Source organism: Salminus brasiliensis, chromosome 8 (assembly GCF_030463535.1).
Source record: "Salminus brasiliensis chromosome 8, fSalBra1.hap2, whole genome shotgun sequence".
Classification (NCBI taxonomy): Eukaryota; Metazoa; Chordata; class Actinopteri; order Characiformes; family Bryconidae; genus Salminus; species Salminus brasiliensis.
The window spans coordinates 35,278,756-35,299,560 of NC_132885.1; the positions used below are offsets into that span (position 1 = coordinate 35,278,756).

Genomic DNA, 20,805 nt, shown 5'->3' on the forward strand with positions numbered 1-20,805 from the left:
TTCACATTTTAAAGAAATCATACTTATGAGTTAAAGTAAACATTGTAAAATTATTTATTATTTTGTGAATTCATTTAAAATTCTGATAGTTCTGAAGTTTTTAATGATGAGACATTTGCCCTATTAATTATTTATTTTCTTTATGCTGCAATTATGGTGACAGATGGGTTTCCATTAAAATACCCCAAAACCCACTTAATAAAAAATATGCTAGGTTTGCTATTACATAGTAGTAACTTCTTTTATCACTGCTAGAAATGTATTACTTATAACTATTACATTTAACATTTTCAACTTAACTGAACTAATAAAATCAATTCTTTATTGCTTAATATATTACTTATCACAAATATTTAAAATTATATGTATATGTAGAGTATTTGATTTCTAATGACAGTGCTCAAGTCATCTTAAGTTTAAATCGCAGTCCTTTTACACAAATCAAAATGGTTATGTCTTGATGCGTACATACATTGTAAGTGCCCCATTGCTTGTATTTTAATTTTAAGATATTGTCACTGTCACACAAAAATATTTTCTCCAACTTTGCAGGAGGTGTAAAAAATGTAAAAATAATAAAAAAAACTTTATTCCAGAGTAACAAGTATTACAAAATTGCTCCAGCATAAGTCAGGTATGCAACAGCAGAAACCTTGAAACAGAACTTGCACTTATGCTAGATGTTATTATTGTTCTATATTAGGTTTTTTTTTTTTTGCTCTGTACATCTCAATCAAAGCATTCATCTGAGTGAGATGAACATTTAATAATGAATTACCCCAGGGTATAGTCAATTCCTCAGACTAACAAATACAATTGTAAAAATATTTTCTCCCAAATGGCACCTTTACAGGGGTCAATGGACATGTAGAAAAACTTTATTCCAAGTCATTTTGGAGCATTCCTATGTCCATTCTTCAAGAAGTGATAGAGTGTAAAGAACAACTGTCAAAGTGGAAAACAGCAAAAACAGACATTCAAGTTTTTTGTGTGACAGCAACAAAATATAAGAGTAATAGTAAAGGTTTTAGCTTTCTTTGCTGTTGGAACTTAAACTATAGGGAGAACAAATACAAAAATTCAATACAGAAATGCATGCAGTCATGGCACACATTGGCACTTGCACGGGAAATGTATCACTTCTCCAAGAACATTGTTGCAATTACAAATGCTTTGGTGTACACATTAAACATGTGTACACCAAAGCATTTGTAATTGCAACAATGCTCTTGGAGAAGTAACATTGTTGCAATTACATTGTCAATAGGGTAAACAATTACATTGTCAATAGGGTAAACATACCTATTGAGCTCACATACCCATTAAGCACACTACCAAAGTTAAGCTTCAATGACTTCTGCTCCAATGTATAACAAATTCATATTATTGTAGGTTGAGCTTTAAGGTACAGTACTCTTAAAAACTGTGGCATCAAAGAAAAAGTACAATTTAATACACTACTATCAGTATTATTTGTTCATTTTAAAACAATGTACAATTTGATGTATGGCCTAAAATATTTATATTACAAAATGTATGATACTTAAAACTGTATATAACATTGTATATAACTGCTCCAGTTAAGCTTATTGTGCTTCCTTTAAGCAGATTTACATTGAGACATAATAAGTCTGAATCACACTCTACCATGAGTCTATTTTAATGGCTCTGTTGCTTGGTTTTTAGTGTTTTGGTAATTGTTATTGACTCTTTGCTATCAAATAAAATGTATTTAAATACTTTTATTATTTAAATTATTTAGGGCTGTGCTTAAAAGGGAAAGTATATATATTAGGCACAACAAGGTGTTTTTGCAAATACTACATCTAAATACTATAAAACACCTATGGAGAGATCTCAAAACAGCAGCTGGAAGAAGGCACCCTTTAAATCTGAGAGAGGGGTCCTCCTTTGTCTCCTATCATAGCGTCCCATTTCATTCTGATGGCGATGAATAGAGCCAGTTGTTTGTACAGGCTAGCTTGAATTGGTTTGAAAGTTCATTGAGGTTCTTTAGCAACTATTTGAACAATCCTTTGTTGCAATCTTACATCAGTTTTCAGCCATGGGCTGTAAACATAATGACACTGCACACAGTAGACACAGAATCTCTGGAGATGGACACAAGTAAAACAAAAACTGTATTTTTGTCCATACTTTTCCACAATTTTGGTTCTTGTATCCTCTGACAGTTCTGCACTATTCTATATTTTCTCTGTGCTCAGTGTGGTGCACAGACACAAAGACTGAGTTAACTTTTCTCTTGGTAAATTGGTTGAATCTGTGATTTCTGTACTGCCAGCAGCTGTTACTTACCACAAATACAAACTAAATTAAATTATTCCTATGGTTTTGAAAAGATGTCAGCAATTTTGTTCAGTCCATTCCTGGAGTTCTATGTGGGCTGGTATTAGATTGATAGATTGAGATTAGATTTTTGTATTTCAAATATGGTGAAAAAAAAACTTTATTTTGGGGTATGAACAGAGTTGGAAAAGAAATTAATACCATACATTTTTATTGCAATTAATATAATGTGTCATGTTATTTTAAAAACCAAATGTAAATTATTCAAAAACATGGCTAATCCACTTTAAACACTCCATATTTAAGTTAAGATTATTTGGATCACTCACTCAAGTCTAATACATTTTTCCTAATAGGCTATTCTCTAAACTGCTAATTGAGTGTTCTTTTGTAACCCAACAGACACTTTGCTTTACATAATACTCAACAGAAAAGTTGGTCATGTTTAGTGAGGAACTTTAGAATAATAGAATGCGTGTTATTGATTAGATGTATATCAGGTTGAACTAGACTAGTATTTAGAAGCTCTGTACTATTGTTCTCTGTACTATCTATACTATATACTTTTAGAAATATTATAAAGATAAAAAATACTTCTATATTGTTTTATCCCAGCAAATCTAACAACAAAAAGTTTGTCATTGAACTGTGATCACATTACAGCCAAATCTGAAGCTGTTGTGCTCAATACACATACTAGCAACACCCTTTTCCTTTGTAAAATCACTGTAATGCCATGCATGAAGTACCTTTTTGCCAAAATAATTGTCCTAGTAAGTTGTTTGGCCACCAGAAAAAGCTTTAGTGTACCAGTCTACAATTCTCTGAAAATGTAGTGCATGGGTGGAACACCTCTGCTTCATATGAAATACCTTATTAGTGTTTTGATAATGGTGAGGGAGAGCTGTGTAGAAAATCTTCCACATTGTATTAAAATTTGGCAGACCATAGCATTTAATTTAGAGAATTGTCATGTCATCAAATCATTCATGCTTCATGCCTTGTAAATGGAGGCATTGCCATTCTGAAAGAGATCACTCATATCAGAACAAATATGTTTTATCCTAGGATAACACCATATCTAATACAGAATACCTATTTGTTGCTTTGCAGTGACCACACATAAACGTGAACACCAATTATGCCAGCAAATAGCCCTCCCACAGCAACTACAAAGCCAACAAACCCTTTACGCTACAAATACATGCAATGATTCTGAATCATTGAGTCTGAGTCAGGAACACTTTGTTTTAGTGGTCCTATGTAGGTAAATAACTAAACTCTAAACAGCATATTAATATCATAACAACGTATCAGTAGCAGTAATTAAGCACCTGCAGTAAATATCTTGAAGTTAAACTGTGGATATATAGATGTAGTAGAGTAGCGTATAGAGTAGGTGCATTGATATGATGCATGAACTTGGTAACCTAAGCAGATTCATTTAATTTCTTTCTAACCCTGGCCCAAATCCTTCACTTCAACTCAAAACATAATTCTCATCTGGCCCTGATTTTGCCCCTACCCAAAATCAAAACTAGTTACAATCCAGTTATAGAATGTTGTCAGCATGTCTATAATAGCTAACTGAGGATGTTGAGAAGGCATATACATTACACCTGTTTTATGTTTAGTGATTTCTTTACAAATATGGAAAGTAAAAAACAAAAATATAGAAAATAAAATAAATAAAATTGATTTAGCTTAATAAAGGTCTCTTCATAATTTGCTAAATAAATTCAGGTGCTTGACTACTGCTACATCATTTTCATGTTATGTTACGCAAAGAGTGTTGAGTGTTTATTTACCCGGACCACTCAAAATAAAGTGTTACCAAATAGTTTGTTCTTTTTAATAATAATATGGTATATCAAATTGCTTATTGAACTCTGCCCCCTTTAGATTTAAAAAACAACTTGTTGCTTAAACTTGCTTGCGCATTACAGTGATTTTAGGCACTACGTGTGGTATATGGCGCAACAGATAACACCACTACTGCCCAGTGAGCTACCACACCATGTAGGAGACTGGGGTTCAATTCCCGGTCTGGGTGACTATGCTGCGCTACACCAATACCACTACGTTGGCCCAACTCTGTAATATGAGTACCCTTGTAAGTCGCTCTGGATAAAAGCATCAGCTAAATGTTGTAAATGTAAATATGGAGTATTCACTGCTTCAAAGGTAAAATCAGGTAAAATCAGATTTTAGAATTCTAATAATAGTTAGAATACATAACCAGAAATCAGCCATAACATTAGCATTATCGACAGATGAAGTTAAAAACATGGATTGTCATCATCTAATGTGGCATCTGTCAAGGGGTGGGATATATTTGGCAGCAAGTAAACAGTCACTTTTTGAAGATGACGTGTTAAAAGCCCAAATGGGTAAGAAAAAGGATCTGAGCCACTCTGACAAGGGCACAATTGTAATGGCTAGACAACTGGGTCAGAGCATCTCCAAAACATCAGGCAGGTCATGAGGTGTTTCCTGGTATTTAGTTGTCAGTACCTACCAACAGTGCTTCAAGGAAGAACAAACGATCTGGCAACATAGGCAATGGATGCCTACAGCCTTCTGATGCAATCAGTAGAGGCCCCACTTTACAATTTACAGAACTACAAAAGTATCTGTTGTTGAAAGTATCTGTTGATAATGTCTTGGTGCCAGATACCTTCAGAGGTCTTGTAGAGTCAGTCCCTCAAATGGTCAGATCTGTTATGGTGGCACAAGGGGGACCTACTCAGTATTAAGCAGGTGGTTCTAATGTTATGGCTGATGGACAAATATGTCAGTTTTGAACATAACATAGATCTATACAGATAGACAGCATGTATTCCTTCTGTACAGAGCATTTTACTCTTAGCATAATATAAGTTTTGCTGTAACAATAACATAAAATGTGAATTTTTTTTAGAGAGCTTTAGAGACCTACATCGCATATATTTTTTATGTGTGCTTAGATTGTTTATTGTTACTAATTTAACTGCTGTAATAAAGCAATAATAGCTAATGTCTGTTGTGATCAGCTTACATATTTTTCAGCTAATTGTCAAATATATTTTTATACATTTATATTTTATACTGCTTGCATATTTTACTTATATTTGTTTTTTGTAAACAAAAGCAATAAAAGTACCCAAAGCAATAGAAAAATGAACTGATTTTTAGTTGAAATTTCATTTTAGAATCCCTCTTAGCATAATTACATACCTTCTGTGAACTCAGTCTGTATCACAATGCTGCGCTGGGCCACCCCATTAATATATGGAAGTAGCTGATCACCCATGCTTGCCACTGTTCTGACATCAGGGGCAGACAGAACAAAGCTTTTCTCAGTTGCAATAGCCTGTAGCTGGGCACTAGCTGACTCGCCCACGGCAACACCAAAGGTGTACACACTGGCCTGCTTTAGTGCCCTTTCTCCCTCACTGATATCATCAGTGGATTGCCCAGCACTGATAACCACCAAGGCCTGGGGCACCCCTTCCTCTGCCCTGCCCCCTGCCTCAGGGCCCAAAAGACTCTCGGTCACCTGCTCCAAAGCTGCCCCCAGATTAGAATCAGCTCCACCAAGGAATTTAAGCCCTTGCACAATATTCCGGATGTCCACTTTGTTGTCATAGCTATTGAGATAGAACTGTATCTCTGGGTCAGCACCATAGACCACCAGGGCTACCCGGATCATGTCCCTGCCCACATCAAGCCCTTCGATCACTCGGAGAGCCAAATCACGGATGAGAGGGAAGTTGGCAGCTCCAACGTTCTCTGATCCATCAATTAAGAGTACAAGGTCAGCTGAATCTTGGGCTTTGAAGGAGAGAATGAGAGAAAGAAACAAACAAAGCAAATGCAAAATGTGAAGGTTAAAAAATGAAAGAGAAGGAAACAAGTGCACGCACATGACTGCATGTGTCAAGACATAGTCATGGATCTTCACAAAGCATTACAAAAAACAAACACATCATACTGCATGTGGACTGAATCAATGAAGACATTGAAATATTCTCTTTTGTTTTTGGCCAAATATAATTAGTCCTCTTTTTTGAGTAGTGTTTTTAGAGCCACAATCAGGAGCTGGAATTTACAAGACAAAACAAGAAGCTCTGCACCTAAAGATTAGAGTGGTAATTTCCTGAGGGTAACTCCTTTTTATTTATATATTTATTTATTTTGCTTGGTTCACTTGGTTTCTGTCTAAGTGCTTTAAGTACAAAATATTATAAATTAACTAGTGTATTTTCAAGTTACACTGGATAGTTGAATATCTCATCACATCAAGGGGAAAGCTAGTCTATTCAATTGTGTAATCTAGTTAATCTGTGAAGCAGTTCTGTGTAGACAGCAAGAGGAGAGTGCAAAACCTAATGTCCAAACCAGCAACTCTTCTAATGAATCTTGTATACATAATTAATTGATTCAGTAATTCACCAGGTTCACATAGTGCTTCTTTCTCTCATTCCACATGATTTCAAATGAGGTTGGGTCTGGGAATGGGGATGGTAATTTCAATAGTGTAATTCTGTTGCCATTTTGTGTGACACATTTGAATATTTTGGCCTACTGCCCTGCTACAAGACCATAACTCATGAAAAAGATCACACATTCACCAATATATAGTACTCCATACATTCTTACTACAATTAGATTTACTGTATAACTATACTTCTTTTTTCAGCAAACACCCCTTAAAAGGTTGTTACCAACTGCAGTCAGTTGGTCCAGTTGCACCTAGCAAACTTCAGACACTTACATTTGTGGTTAAATAAAAGAAAGGTCTTTCTGTTGGCATACCTTCCAAATGCTTTGTTGCCATGTAGGTGCAGTTTAATTGCAGTTTTGGTGATCTCAAATTCCTATCTTGTCCAAAACTTTACTGTACTTTCAGGCTGGCACACAACAGTTCTATTTGTAATAAACGAACAGTGTATAAGGGCATTGCCAGGTGTCTAGCAATTGCTTATTGTTTAGCCATCCCTTGATTTATGAAGATCAAAATATTTTTGTTCTGTACTCTTCCCCAGGCTAATACAGTACTTATTTAGTCTGTAGACAGATTTTTTAAGTAATATAAAAATGAGAACATGCTGCAGTTACTATTTGTATAAAAAACAGTCTAATTCCAATAATGTTACTTGTGATGTTGTTACAATATTATGTTGTAAACATATTTTGTTCTTGTATAAAATGTATGGAAATTAAAGGTTAGATTTGATGGTATTTTGGGGCAAGATTGGCCATATGTTTCACGACTATTTTTACAAATCTTTTCCAGTACATTTGGAGCTAACTGGGTAATAAAGTGTACTGTTCTGTCTTGTCATGATTCTTATGAATCTAACAGAGCTGTAACAGCTGTGGCTTTATCATTACAAGCATATATTTATCATTTATTTTAACAAAACCAGATATCCGGTCCACACTTTCCATTCATGGTCTGCAGCAAGTATATACTTATACTGTAAGTAAGCACAATATTTAGAGGTCCAATTCATCCTTTTAAATTACACATCTGAGTAATATAACTCAATGTCTTAAAAGCTGAACATGAATTATTTTGGTCATAGACTACTTCTGGGAGGTAGCAACCTAATTGGAGTAATTGAAGTAAAGGCTGCAATTCCAAACAAAAATAGTTCATAGTATTTATTTATTTTAATATCACTGTGTTGGTATTTCCTAATAGTTTTTAATTAACAAAGCATTTAGTTTAAAAATGTCTGATCCTAAAAATGCCTGGTCCTAATAATGACAGTATAAATCTATACTTGTTCCTGACACATAATACAAAGTGGGACACTGAATTTTTTACACTCAAAATCACACTTAAAAAGTAAAAATGCAAAAGCATTCCGAAAGACTAATTTCATCATCTTCATCTGGTATTCAGTCACGCCATGCAGACTCATGTTACAGAATTTGGCTAAAAGTACCAGTCATGATCCATTGCCTCATCTTTACATTAACTGAGAAATTCAAGAATATGGATTCACTACACATAAGGAACTAAGTCAGTATTATTTGTCCTAAAATATATATTTAGTCATATTCATTTTCTCCATTATATCTGTTTATTTAATGGAAAGATGAAAGCAAGGTGGTTCATCACTGTATTCAATTGTAGAGGTTTGATTTCTTTCACAGTTATGTAGATGCTAATTATCATTCACACAGAGAATAAGACACTGAGCTCAACAGACAAAAGCTGTGGTGGGGTTAGCCATTATCAGAACTGTAGCTGAGTATGTATTGTTTTTTGTTTTTTTTAATATAAAACATGAACATATGTTCTTGTTCTCAGCTTCTTAAGTGTAGGGTACATTCTGTGGTAAAATACAGATAGCCTAGGAAATGGGAAGGAATAAAAAAAAAAAATCTGAAAGATTCACTTTGATTGACATAAATTGAATCAATGCACTTAAAAAGACAGGTGTATTCAACACGGGACAATTGTGAGACTGATTACCAATTACCAGCAATCATATTAAAAGTTATAAATGACCCATGCAAAACAAATGTGATTTTTGAAGGAAACAGTGATGTTAACAGTGCAAGTAAAGGGTTAATAAGGGTTATTTTGTGCCATCTTTGAATGAATAGTATTTATCACCAACACTGCAGGTTCATAGGCCTGGATGTAGTTGAATTAGAGCACACCACCAGTAATACTAATTAATGATAAGGTGAAACACTCGCTCATGTTTGCAGTTTTTCAGTCATGAAATAGCATTTTCTATATATTTTTCCATCACAGCTGTGATCCTGTTTGCTGGAAAGCCTCACTTCTTACAGGCCCTTTAATCTTTTAAAGACAGAATCATATTTCAGTCAGAAATGCACATAATTTTTATGCCACTACGTGGCACTTTTATACATCACATGTGCAGACACCACACTCCAAAATGCTGCATTTTTCTCTTTGCACAGAATTAAAAAAATTAGATTTACACTAATAATGAAAAACGTATTTTTACAAGATACCAGACCATCTTGTTAAATAAAAATGCAATGTGTAAACTTACCATCCTGGGCATCAAGTTTTGGGAGCTGGCTAAAATACAGCACACCCATGAGGATGCACAGGGGCAGCAACCGAATATTTGACATTGTGTTTACAGGCACCAGAAGACGCCTGAAAAGGGACAAAATGTCATTTAGCATTTTATTAAATAAGACATGAACTGACAAACCCATACAATACAAACAGCATATATATATATATATATATATATATATATATATATATATATATATATATATATATATATATATATATATACTTCCATAATTCTCAAGGGAGTATGGATGGCAAATTGCTGACAATACAAACTTAAAACTAACTTATGATTTATTTTACCTTATTGTTGGTAAACCTGAACTTTCTGACATTGTGATCTATAAACTATACATTTGTATATGTGAACACTAGTTAAAATGTAAAACACAAACATATACAAAAATAATAATACATTAAAATAAGAAAATAAATTCTATATTCACAATAAGAAGAAGCAATTGTTTAGAATCACCATGTACTTTTAATCAAGTTAGGGGTATCTAAAATCTATCGTATTGTATCTTATTTTAGGTTATTTGAAAGGTCATTTCACTGCTTGTTGTACTGTGTATGAGTATGTATGAGAAATAAACGTTGGTTTGATTTAAAGTTTATGCATGCTCAATGGACATGAACGTCATGGTAAAATTAGTCTTTAAATGATTTCTTTAAACTGTTTTGTTATTTCTGGGGCAGAATGACATGAAAGAAATAAAAACAAATAAAATAAAATAAAAACTTAAAAAAATAAAACAGGAATTTGGTGCTTAGAGTTACATTTGTAGGGTCTTTTTTAAGGTAAAAAGTATACATCCAGGGTCAAAACATTTAAAAATATAGAATATCAATTCAGTGGTGATGAAATTTCAAAATCTTTAACTTGCCAAGACCAAGACCTCTTAAGGTACTATTAAATGATGTCTACAGCTGGTATCACCTCACACAAAAAATATTTGCTTGACAGCTCTCATTGGATTGAGTAGCACACAGTACAATGAGAAAGACCAGCACAGTTCAGTGCAATTCTGAGAATGATAATCATAGATTTACATAAATTGTGAATGTTTCATGGAGCAATTTCAAACAATTCTAGATGCCATGGTCATTAGTTTAAACAATTATATGTAAGTACAAGTTATTGGGCAATATAGCAACTTAACCAATGTCTAGACCTAAACTGTTACCCTCAGCTGACCAGGAACCACCAAGGCACCTTAAATCTCAACTAAACTTTGCAGCTGACCAAATGGCCACAGAAAAAAAACCTTCTGGGGCAATGTTATGGTCAGATAAGACAAAGACTTGTTGCCACAATGACAAGAAGTATGTCTGAGGAACTAAAGTTGAGACATTCAACCCAAAAAACACTGTACCAACTGTTAAGCAAGATGGTGGTAGCATGCTCTGGAGCTGTTTTGCAACCAGTGTGACAGGCACATTACACAAAGTGGATTGAATAATAAGAAGGAATGACCACTTCAGAAATCTTCAGAGTAACCTCTAACTATCAGCCAAACCATCATCCAAAAGATGTCATTACCAAAGTTGTGGAATTCATAACACAAGTTAACAGACCCCAACCCTATCAAAAGCATGTGGACTGGGCTTAAGTTGGGTCTGTGCCAGGAAACCAACACATTTAATTGAACTGTGCCAGTCGAAACTCTTCCTGAAGCTTGTTAATGGATACCAAATGCCTCTGGTAAAGGTTTTAATTGTTTCTATGTTGTATGTTGTATATCACTGAAAGCCCAATATTGTAATCACCTTCATGTCCAAGATGAGTATGAGTAAACTTCAAGATGAGTAAGTAACCTTCCATCTATAACTACATAACCAAAGGGATTGAGGGTGAAACAGCACCCCCTGTCAGTGAAGAAAAGAATACATCTTGAAAAAATAAAGATATAAAACATTTGTTTAACCAGATATGCAGTACTGAATAAAAATATATGCAGTACTGACAAAATATAAAAAAGTGTTAAAGAAAAAAAGAAAAAAGTATTGGTTGCAATATGGTTGCAACTCAGCAGTGTGTTGATTTAGGTGTTGGTTGTTAAGGTGTTGCTAGGTCAGCAACATTTGGCCAAAACGTAGGATGCTGAAACCTTTGCCCCAAAGATGTTTGGGGCAAAAGCTCATCCAAAACATTTGACTAATAGAGTTGTGTCCACAAACCTTTGGCCAAAATGTAGGGTGTCAAAACTTAGAGAGTTGTACAGGGATACACAGACAGAGTTGGAGAGGGATGGGTAGAAAGTCAGCTCATCCAAAAGCTTATCGAATAAGGTGTCCACAGACTTTTGAAAATTTAAAGAAATTCGTTTTTCTTTAATATCTTAAATTGCAAAATGTATATATGCCTACTGTTAGGGGTGTAATAGATCACAAAACCCACAGTTTGGATCAAATCATTGTTTAAAGATTTGAGCTCATGAGCACCATGGCTCACAACTGCCCTCTGGTGGGTTAATGGGGTAATTTTTCCAGCTACAAGAAGGCTTATTATAAGATTAAATATATTTGCATTTGTTCATGCATGTGAAAGTTATTAAATCCTGTGAAAGGTATAGAAATTGTGTCATGTAAGCATTATTCTTAAACTCATAAACTTGGGGCCTCACACCTATACAGTGATTGAGTTGGAAACTTAACTGCACAATATACTGTGCTCTTTCTTGGAGTAATGAGTAATTTCAACCATGAACATCTGGTTCTGCTTGACATGCCAGGGCTCTAACTCTCCCAGGCTTCTTTGACCATCTGGCAAAGACTGTGGAAAAAATGTCTCACTTAGCACTGTCTTCTCTTTACTGTTAGAGGGTGTGATTTAACCACCAAGGCTTAACAAGGCTAACCAAAATGCAGATAAGAAATAAATTCTTGCTCCCCTTCAACAATTTAAACAAGTACACTAGACCTGACAATTCATGTTTATATATATATAGATTAATATAGATTATATAGATTAATGGGATTATTAAATCACATTTTAGTTGCACCAACATGCACTAAAATATTGCACAATTCATTTGCACTTGAAAATACTTTATACCGCTCAGAACAATAAGTCCAAACTACTGCGGCTGCATTTAGGAATTCAACCCCTCCCTCTCTCACACGCATTAACAGATGCATATGTCTGTTCGAACTTTTTTTTACAGCCAACATCTGCAGCAAGCCCTTTGCTGACAAGCTTCTGCCTTCAAATTGCATTGCATATTAAAAAAGTAGTACATTTTTACTTACCTTAAGTAAAAAAGTGCTGTGTTCCACAGAATCTTTAGAGGTCTAAAATTCTGCAAAATAACAAATGTTCGAATTCTAGGTCATTATGAGCTGAAGTGTAAAAGTGAGTCTAAGTTTAGTGATAAGACTGGTTGCTGAGGAGCCTATGTGGGACACTACAGCGAGACACACAAAGACACTCAGGACACCCAGCTATGTGTTCTCCAAAGGAGAAGTGGCAGAGACTCCAAGCCTGAAACAGGACACATTCACAGAAACCTGGAGCACTGCCACATGCTTTTTTAGCACCTCCCTCTTTTTTGTGAGGGAAGACGCAGAAACGGAATAGAAGGGGAAAAGACGAGTCTTTTAAACAAGAAACAGACCTACCAGGCTGCAAATGGTACATTTATCATATTAAAATTGAAAGCCATTGCTAATGGTTCATATGTTAATTGTCTGCATGTTAAAACAATGGCTGTTCCTTAGATAGGTAGTTAATCATCAAGTTCAAGTCAAGTTTATTTATGTAGCACTTTTAATAATGGATGTTAGCACAAACTTTCAGTACCTTCGCAGAGATCTGTCTTTGAGCCCCCAGTGAGCCCCCAGTGAGCAAGACAGAGGCAACAGCTACAAGAACAAACTCTTTGACTGGAACCATGGAAAGTTTCACAGATATTAATAAATTTTCCATTATAAACTTACCACCAGCACTTATAAGATGCGATGATACTATAATATTGTTTTGTAAAACTTTGCAAAATACTGTTGGTTTGTGTTTGCCTACATCAAATGTCTATATATCTTAATACATTTACACTGGAAAACTGAATATGAATCTGGAAATAAGAAGAAATAGCATGGTACAAAAGTAAGACATGATATGACTTTTTTGTCTCAATGGAATCTCTTTTAAGACTCCACATTTTCTCTTTTAGAATGAAGAGGAAATACTCAGTAAAGCAATGGAAAAGCTAGCAAAATAATTTAGAAGCTGAGGTCTAAAGCTTTGTAAACCTAATTGAACAAACTTCAATTCACACAAAACTTTATTTATGAATCAATACATTTATAATTAGGCTTGCTTATTTTAATTTATTTTATATCACCATTGTATAAAAGCAATAAGCCATTTCAGGTTGTGCCTTTAGGAAATCAGGTTTAATAATTTAATAATGACAATATTTGTATTAATATTTTACATTTTCTCTGAATCTAGAGGTGACTGAAAAATGAAAATGAAAACAAGTACATTTGTTTAAAGAATTACAGTAGAACTTGAAAAATAATAACCATTTTTTTTCTTTTCAAGTATTCTAAATGCTATAAACTGAATAACCTTACAGTGTAAGAAGCTGAGGCAGTTGTCTGGTGGCCTGCTAAGTCATATTACAACAACATTTGTAAAGCAAACAAAAGCTGAGAACACAACAGCATTAAAGGAGAATGCAAAAATATCACCAGAAATGCACCAAAACCAGAAATGCAGAAACTGACACCAAATACATAAAAAAAAAACCCCACTGCACTCACTGAAACCAAATGTATTTCAAAAAAGCTGCACTAACTGTAACCAAATACATTTAATGATGCATTTTAGGGTGAAAAGCTTACTTTTGTGTAGAATTAGGTCCCGGAACATTTACAGAGGCCCTAAGGGAACATGGGGGGAAAAAGATGGTAGCACGGATGGATATGGTAGCAAATCTGTGATACTAATGCTGTGTGACGTTAATGGCATGTAATGAACTTTACAACATATACTCTCATTAATTCAGTGATTAGTGCAAATAAAATTTCAGATAACAGAGTAGTAACTTTCTCCTGTCAGATATTGACTACCCAGCAAACACGGTTACATTGTGACAGCACTGTAAGAACCTATTGTTTTGGTACCCACAACGTTATCACAATCATGAAGTACACATGTTCTAAATTACATGATGTGTTCTATTGTCAAAAATGGATAATGGAACATTGGAACATTGGAATTTTGGAAAGTTGTCAAAAGACTTATGTCTTATGACCAAGGGGCAGTGTTACTTAATGATGACTTAATGGGATTGTGATAATGTTGTGAAAACATAAACAGTGCAACTTTGACAACTTTGTAACAATGTTGTGTATTTGTCTGGTAGGAACTGAACCCATACTGAATATTTTGCAAACTAACACAATGTAATAATAATATAGTGTTATAGGATCCAATAAATGGGCATGTATCAGCAGAACCAGCCAGATGGGCATTACAGTAATCCATTCTTGAAGTTATGAATTCATGCACCAGTTTCTCTGCTTCATGTAAGGACAGTACATTGCTCAGTTTGACAATATTATGTAGGTGAAAGTAGGCAGTTTTAACTATGTAACAGATGTGTGCATCAAACGAAAGGTCAAAAACAACTCCTAGGTTTTTTACAGTGCTACTGGGTATGACTGAGAATCCAACACTGCTGACCCTCTCCACTTCAGCTCCATTGATGTATAAGGGAGAGTGACCACCCCTCTGCAGCTTCCTGCAGTCCACGATCATCTCCTTAGTTTTGCTGATGTTGAGACTGAGGTTGTTGTGGTAGCCCTGTCAGAGTGGTGCTACCACAACAACCTCAGTCTCAATAATGTGCCATAGTAACAATAATGTAATTTTTGCATTCATGTTGGTTTCTTGTGTTTCTGAAAGATTTATTATACAGTTTTACCTAAATTACGAGTTTACAGAAGATGTTGGAATACTGCTGTAAGAGTTTGATTGTATTCAGCCACATTTTTATTTAGTGAGGTCAGGTCCTGATGTTAGGTTCTAATTTTTTCATGTTTAAAGGTACTACTAATATGAATGCTAGGTTAAATATACACTACTGCATTGAAAATGCTAGACAAACAAAAAAGTTATTTAAAAGGCAGATATTTTTTAGTTGAATTAAAAATCAAATCAGGTACGGAAGAATAAGCTGGTCATTTCCCACAGTAAGCTTGTTCAAATCCAGAGATACATTTTCCAGCTTTGTACCATCTGGAGCATAAGAAAGGGCCAAAGCTCTAATGTGGTAGTCCTGACAGTATGGTATATACACAGCGGGTAAAATAAATACTGAACATGTCAACAATTTTCTAAGTAAAAAAAACGCACATGGAAACATGGAATAAATCAAACCATAGATGGCCACCTATTGTATATACTCACCCTGTATCCCTATGTAACAATAATTTGTAGGTACGCTGAACATTGAAACTTACTACCAATGACAAGTTTATTCTATCTAAAATATAATAGTTAAACATTAAACAGTATTACAGAACATTGACTTTGCTATATGATTTCTTGTTTCCCTTTTGTTGTGATATTGTGGTGTAAAATTATGTGGGGAAAGTTTTTCTTAAATACTCAGAGTACATTTTTGTCTGAGCCTGTATGAACCACAAACACTCAAAACTTGATCAGGCAGTGGCATAATCACACATGCTAAACTGCGTATCATATTTTTGTTGTGACAGTATTGGGCAATACAGAGTCAAAAACAAATACAGCACACCTAACACACATAATACACCACACCTAACATTTGGTTAAATATTCCTCAGCAAGTTGCACCTTTACCATACACTTTTGGTAGCCATTAACAAGCTTCTGACAGAATTCTGGTTGGATATCTGACCACTTTTCATGGCAATTGGTAGAGTATAATTACATTTGTTAGTTTTCTGTCACAGACCACAGTCCACATATTTATTATTAGGGATGCATCTATCTGATACTAGGATTGGATATAAGTCCCGGTACTATCAAAATTAGTTGGATCGGGTATTGGATAATTAGGCCGATCCACGTGACGATCCATTCACTGAATCCGATTCTCGCACCACTAATATTTTAGGCTAATTAACTCAGGGTCAGAGTAACCCACAGGCATAATACACATATCATAGCAAACAGTAAGACTTACCTATCTAGCCAGTGTGCCACCAACCTGTCATCAACTCTCGGCGAGTAATCCAGCTCGGAAAAATGATAACATCTGCATACATTGCCTTTAGCAGCCTGCTCTGTTTACTCAAGAGCAGAGCAGGGAGGAGGAGGAAGAGGAGGCAGGAACACATGCAGGTAGACACGGTCAAATACTGTTTTGTGTCCAAGAAGTGTCCAAACACTAAATATCAGTAGCTGTCGCGAGTCACGTACCACAGGCTTCAAGGTCAAGGACTTTTGTTGACAACCCTTCATGCACAACGCTATGTTTTCTGTTTGGTTCCTTGTGTGTTTTGATTTGGTTCACCTGAGAGTATATAGTATATAGTATATATTTGAATATACCTGAGGGTATATAGGGAGCAAACGCGATCTCCCCATCGCCGAGAATTACACTTGCTAAGCCCACCTGGAGGGTTGGCTTCTCGTTCAGGAGACCCGTGGTCTATAGTTGTGTTGTTCACGAGGACGTCTATGAGAGTCCATTCAAGTTCAGGTGTATTTCGCTGCTCTGGTTGCTACTTGGTTGCCTTGGGGATTTGGCAACTAATCCCTTAGTTCCTGCTCAAGTCAAGTAAGTTTAGTTGCGCCTGACGAGCGTGATATTCCGTTTGTTTTCTTTTACTGGCACTGCCAGTAGTTTTTGGTTCTAGCCTATCTCTCTGTTTATCTTCCCTTTCTCGCCTGGCTCCCTGGCTACCAAGCAGCCTCAGGTGGCTTTCATGTTTCGCCTAGTTTGCTTTGTCACGTTTGTATTTTGGTTAAGCATTATCCCTGAAATGAAACAATGTTCCTCCAGGACCATGGTGCAACACAACATAGTGCAGACAGAAACACAAGTGCAACACAGAACAAGTGCATACAGACAGTACAAGACAATGCAGGATACAATACAAAAATCAGACAGATTGAGCTTTGATTGAGATTGTAGTGCAAAAGAATGTGCATTCTATGTCATTGTGGAGGATCATGTATTTATAAATGTAAAATAAGTATTTGTGCAAAAATGCAATGTGCAACTATGTACAAATATGTGCCAAACGATGCAGTGAGGTAGTATTTAGTGCAAAATGCTTTCACATTGTCTGGGATTCGCATCTTGGGTGAATGTGTGTGTGTGTGTGTGTGTGTGTGTGGAGGAGTCTATTTATTCAGTCACTGGAGTTGAGAAGTCGAATTGTTTGTGGGAAAAAGCTGTGTCAGAGTCTTGTCGTGTTAAACCAGATTCTGTAATACCTTCTTTCCGATGGTAGGAGGGAGAACAGTGTGTGTGATGGATGGGAGAGAGGCTCTAATGATCCTTTTAGCTGTCCTCACTATTTGTTGGAGGGTCTTGCTGTCAGAGACGGTGGCAGTGATGTGGGCAGTGATGCAGTTGCTCAGGATGCTCTCTATGGTGCCTCTATAGAAGATGGTGAGGATGGGTGGAGGGAGACGGGACGGGCCTTTCTTGGTTCCAGGTGAGGTCTCCTTTAAGTGGATACCAAGGAACTTAACAATCTCCACAGGGGACCCATCGATGTTGAGCGGAGAGTGGTTGTGTCATGCTCTCCTGAATTCAACAACCATTTCCTTGGTCTTGTCTACATTCAAGTAAAGGTTGTTGAGTTTACACCAGTCTGTAAGCCAACAAAGATTGTTGACTTTACATGTTGACACCAGTCTGCAGCCCTTTGCTGATACTGTTGTATCATTGTCAAACTTTATGATGTGGTTTGAGCTGTGGTTTGCAGCACAGTCATGAGTCAGCATGGGTAACCAGCAGGCGACTCAGAACTCTCCCTGGGGGGGGAGCTATTAAGTCTATAAACAGCATTCTGGCGTAAGTGTCCTTCTTCTTCGGGTGGGAGAGAGAGGAAGATGAAGGGTAGTGGTGATGTCATCGTCCATGGAGCGGTTGGGTCTTGAAGTTCCTCATTACTAGCATTTCAAAGCACTTTATGATCATGGGAGTGAGTGCAACGGGATGGTAGTAATTGATACAAGACACTGTGGACTTGGTGCACCGGGATGATGGTGGTGGTCTTAAGGCATGGGACGGTGGAGCTGCTCAGGGAGATGACGAAGATGTTTGTCTTCAGATCCATCAGCTGGATGTTGTCTGATCCTGCAGCTTTTCTGTGAGTTGACTCTGACACTGTCTGAAATGTTGGCATTAAGCCTAGGGCTAGGGCTAGCCTCTCTCGCACTGCTTGCAATGCTAATTCCACCGGCATCCGGCATCAGGCAACGCTGTGGACTGCTTTGTGGTTGATTTATCCACTATAGCAGGGTGGCGGTGGTAAAACGTGCATTGGTGTTACCATGCACTTTAGCAAATAGAAGCTTAGACGCTACTAAGTACAAAAGTGAGTGTGGATACCACAATCCTCTGCACTACACTTCACCCAAGCACTCTTGGATAAGATGAGTCATCAGCCGACTTTTGAAGAGGTTGAGGCAAACGACTCTGCCATTCGAACACCCAGGGGATTTCTTATCACAATCAACAACAAAAAATATTAGGTAATCATATTTAAACACAGTATTTAAGTTTTCATAAAAGACCACATCTTTGAAAAGTGTAATGTTTGGTTTATTAAAAGTAAGAAAAGGGAAAAGAACTGCAAACCCAACTATCTGGGACACATGCAGAGCTGGCCCAAGGCATTGTCGAATTACGTGGCTACTTAGGGCCCCAATGTCACCAGAGGACCCCCCCAAGGTATCATGATAACATCTTTTATTTTAAAAATAACATTTAATAATAAGACGAAATGTTATTACACAGGTTAAGGCGATTTTTATATAAATGTTTATTCATATTTGGCAAACCTATATTAGGTTAATCAATTTCTGCTGTTAGCTGTTGCCACTGTTGCGCAAATGCAGATATGCGCCTCTTTGGTGGTCGGTAGAGGCCAGGGCACTTCAACATATTGCACAGTATCTCTTACCCTATGGAATGTTAGCATCTGGTGCTGAGGTGGATGTACGGGGGGGCCCAAATGAAAATCTGCTGCTTCGAGGCGTCACCCAAGTTTTACCGTATTGAGACTGTGTCTGTGCCCCGAATTAAACCTAAACATAGAACATCTAAATCAGCTCGTGTTAATAATTTAATCAGTGTTAAATCCTCGCAATCAAACGATAACAGCAGCACCTCAGACCGAAAGCTCGGTCTACTTAACATTAGATCACTAACCTCGAAAGCAGTGATCGTAAATGAAATTATATGTGATCAGAAACTAGACGTTTTCTGCCTCACTGAAACCTGGATTAGACCTGATCAATATATAGCACTAAATGAAGCCACCCCCACAGGATATAAATATGTACATAGTCCTAGATCATCAGGCAGAGGAGATGGAGTATGCATAATCTACCAGAATACACTAGAGATTATTCAAAAATACTGTAACACCGTCACTTCTTTTGAGATTCTCTACATTAATATATCAAATCCAGCCACAAATAAAAATACTTTCACATTGATTAATATTTATATGCCTCCAGGGCCCTATTCTGAATTTTTAAAAGAATTTAGTAATTTTGCTGCAGACTTGGCAGTGTGCAGCGACAAAGTTATAATAGTAGGAGACTTTAATATTCACTTTGAAAAAGCAGACGATCCATTAACAAAGGCGTTTGTATCAATTTTAGATTCTGTTGGCATTACACAAAACATAACTGGACCCACACATTACTGTAATCATACCCTAGATTTAGTCCTGACCCTGGGTGTTAGCATTGATCAGCTAAATATTCTATCTCAGAGCTCAGTAATATCAGATCATTATCTAATCTCCTTTGAGCTACATCTTAGGCAAAATGTAAATTCGTCCCCCAAACACTGTCTAAAGCGCACAATAACACCAATGACCGCTGTACAGTTTACTAAAAACCTCCCACCCCTATCCACCTTAGCTTACACTCCGTCAGACCAAACAGAGCTAGTTAAATTAACAAACGGTCTAGAAAATACCCTTCGATCAACCTTAGACAAAGTAGCACCGTTTAAAAATAAAATGTTGGGGCAAAAAAGGCTCGCACCGTGGTACAGTGATCATACTCGTACCTTAAAACAAACAGTGCGGAAACTAGAGCGTAAATGGCGGACGACCAAACTAGAGGTGTTCCACTCTGCGTAGAAGGACAGCCTTAATAAATATAGAAAGGCACTCATTAAAGCTCGCTCAGTGTATTTGGCCTCGCTGATCGAGAAAAACAAAAACAATCCCAGAGTTCTTTTTAATGAGAT

The 20,805-nt window shown here is 36.3% G+C and overlaps 1 protein-coding gene across 1 annotated transcript in view; it reads right to left on the bottom strand.

The window, feature by feature from the left end:
* Positions 1-12,818, bottom strand: part of col6a3 (collagen, type VI, alpha 3) — a 138,909-nt gene extending 126,091 nt beyond the window's left edge. Inside the window, exons 1-3 of the mRNA XM_072686452.1 lie at positions 12,617-12,818; positions 9,333-9,442; positions 5,524-6,120 (exon numbers count right to left, since the gene is read on the bottom strand). Coding sequence (XP_072542553.1) covers positions 5,524-6,120; positions 9,333-9,417 — 682 coding nt within the window. The 5' untranslated portion in view covers positions 9,418-9,442; positions 12,617-12,818. The remainder of the gene's footprint in view (positions 1-5,523; positions 6,121-9,332; positions 9,443-12,616) is intronic.
* Between the last annotated feature and the right edge of the window lie 7,987 nt (positions 12,819-20,805).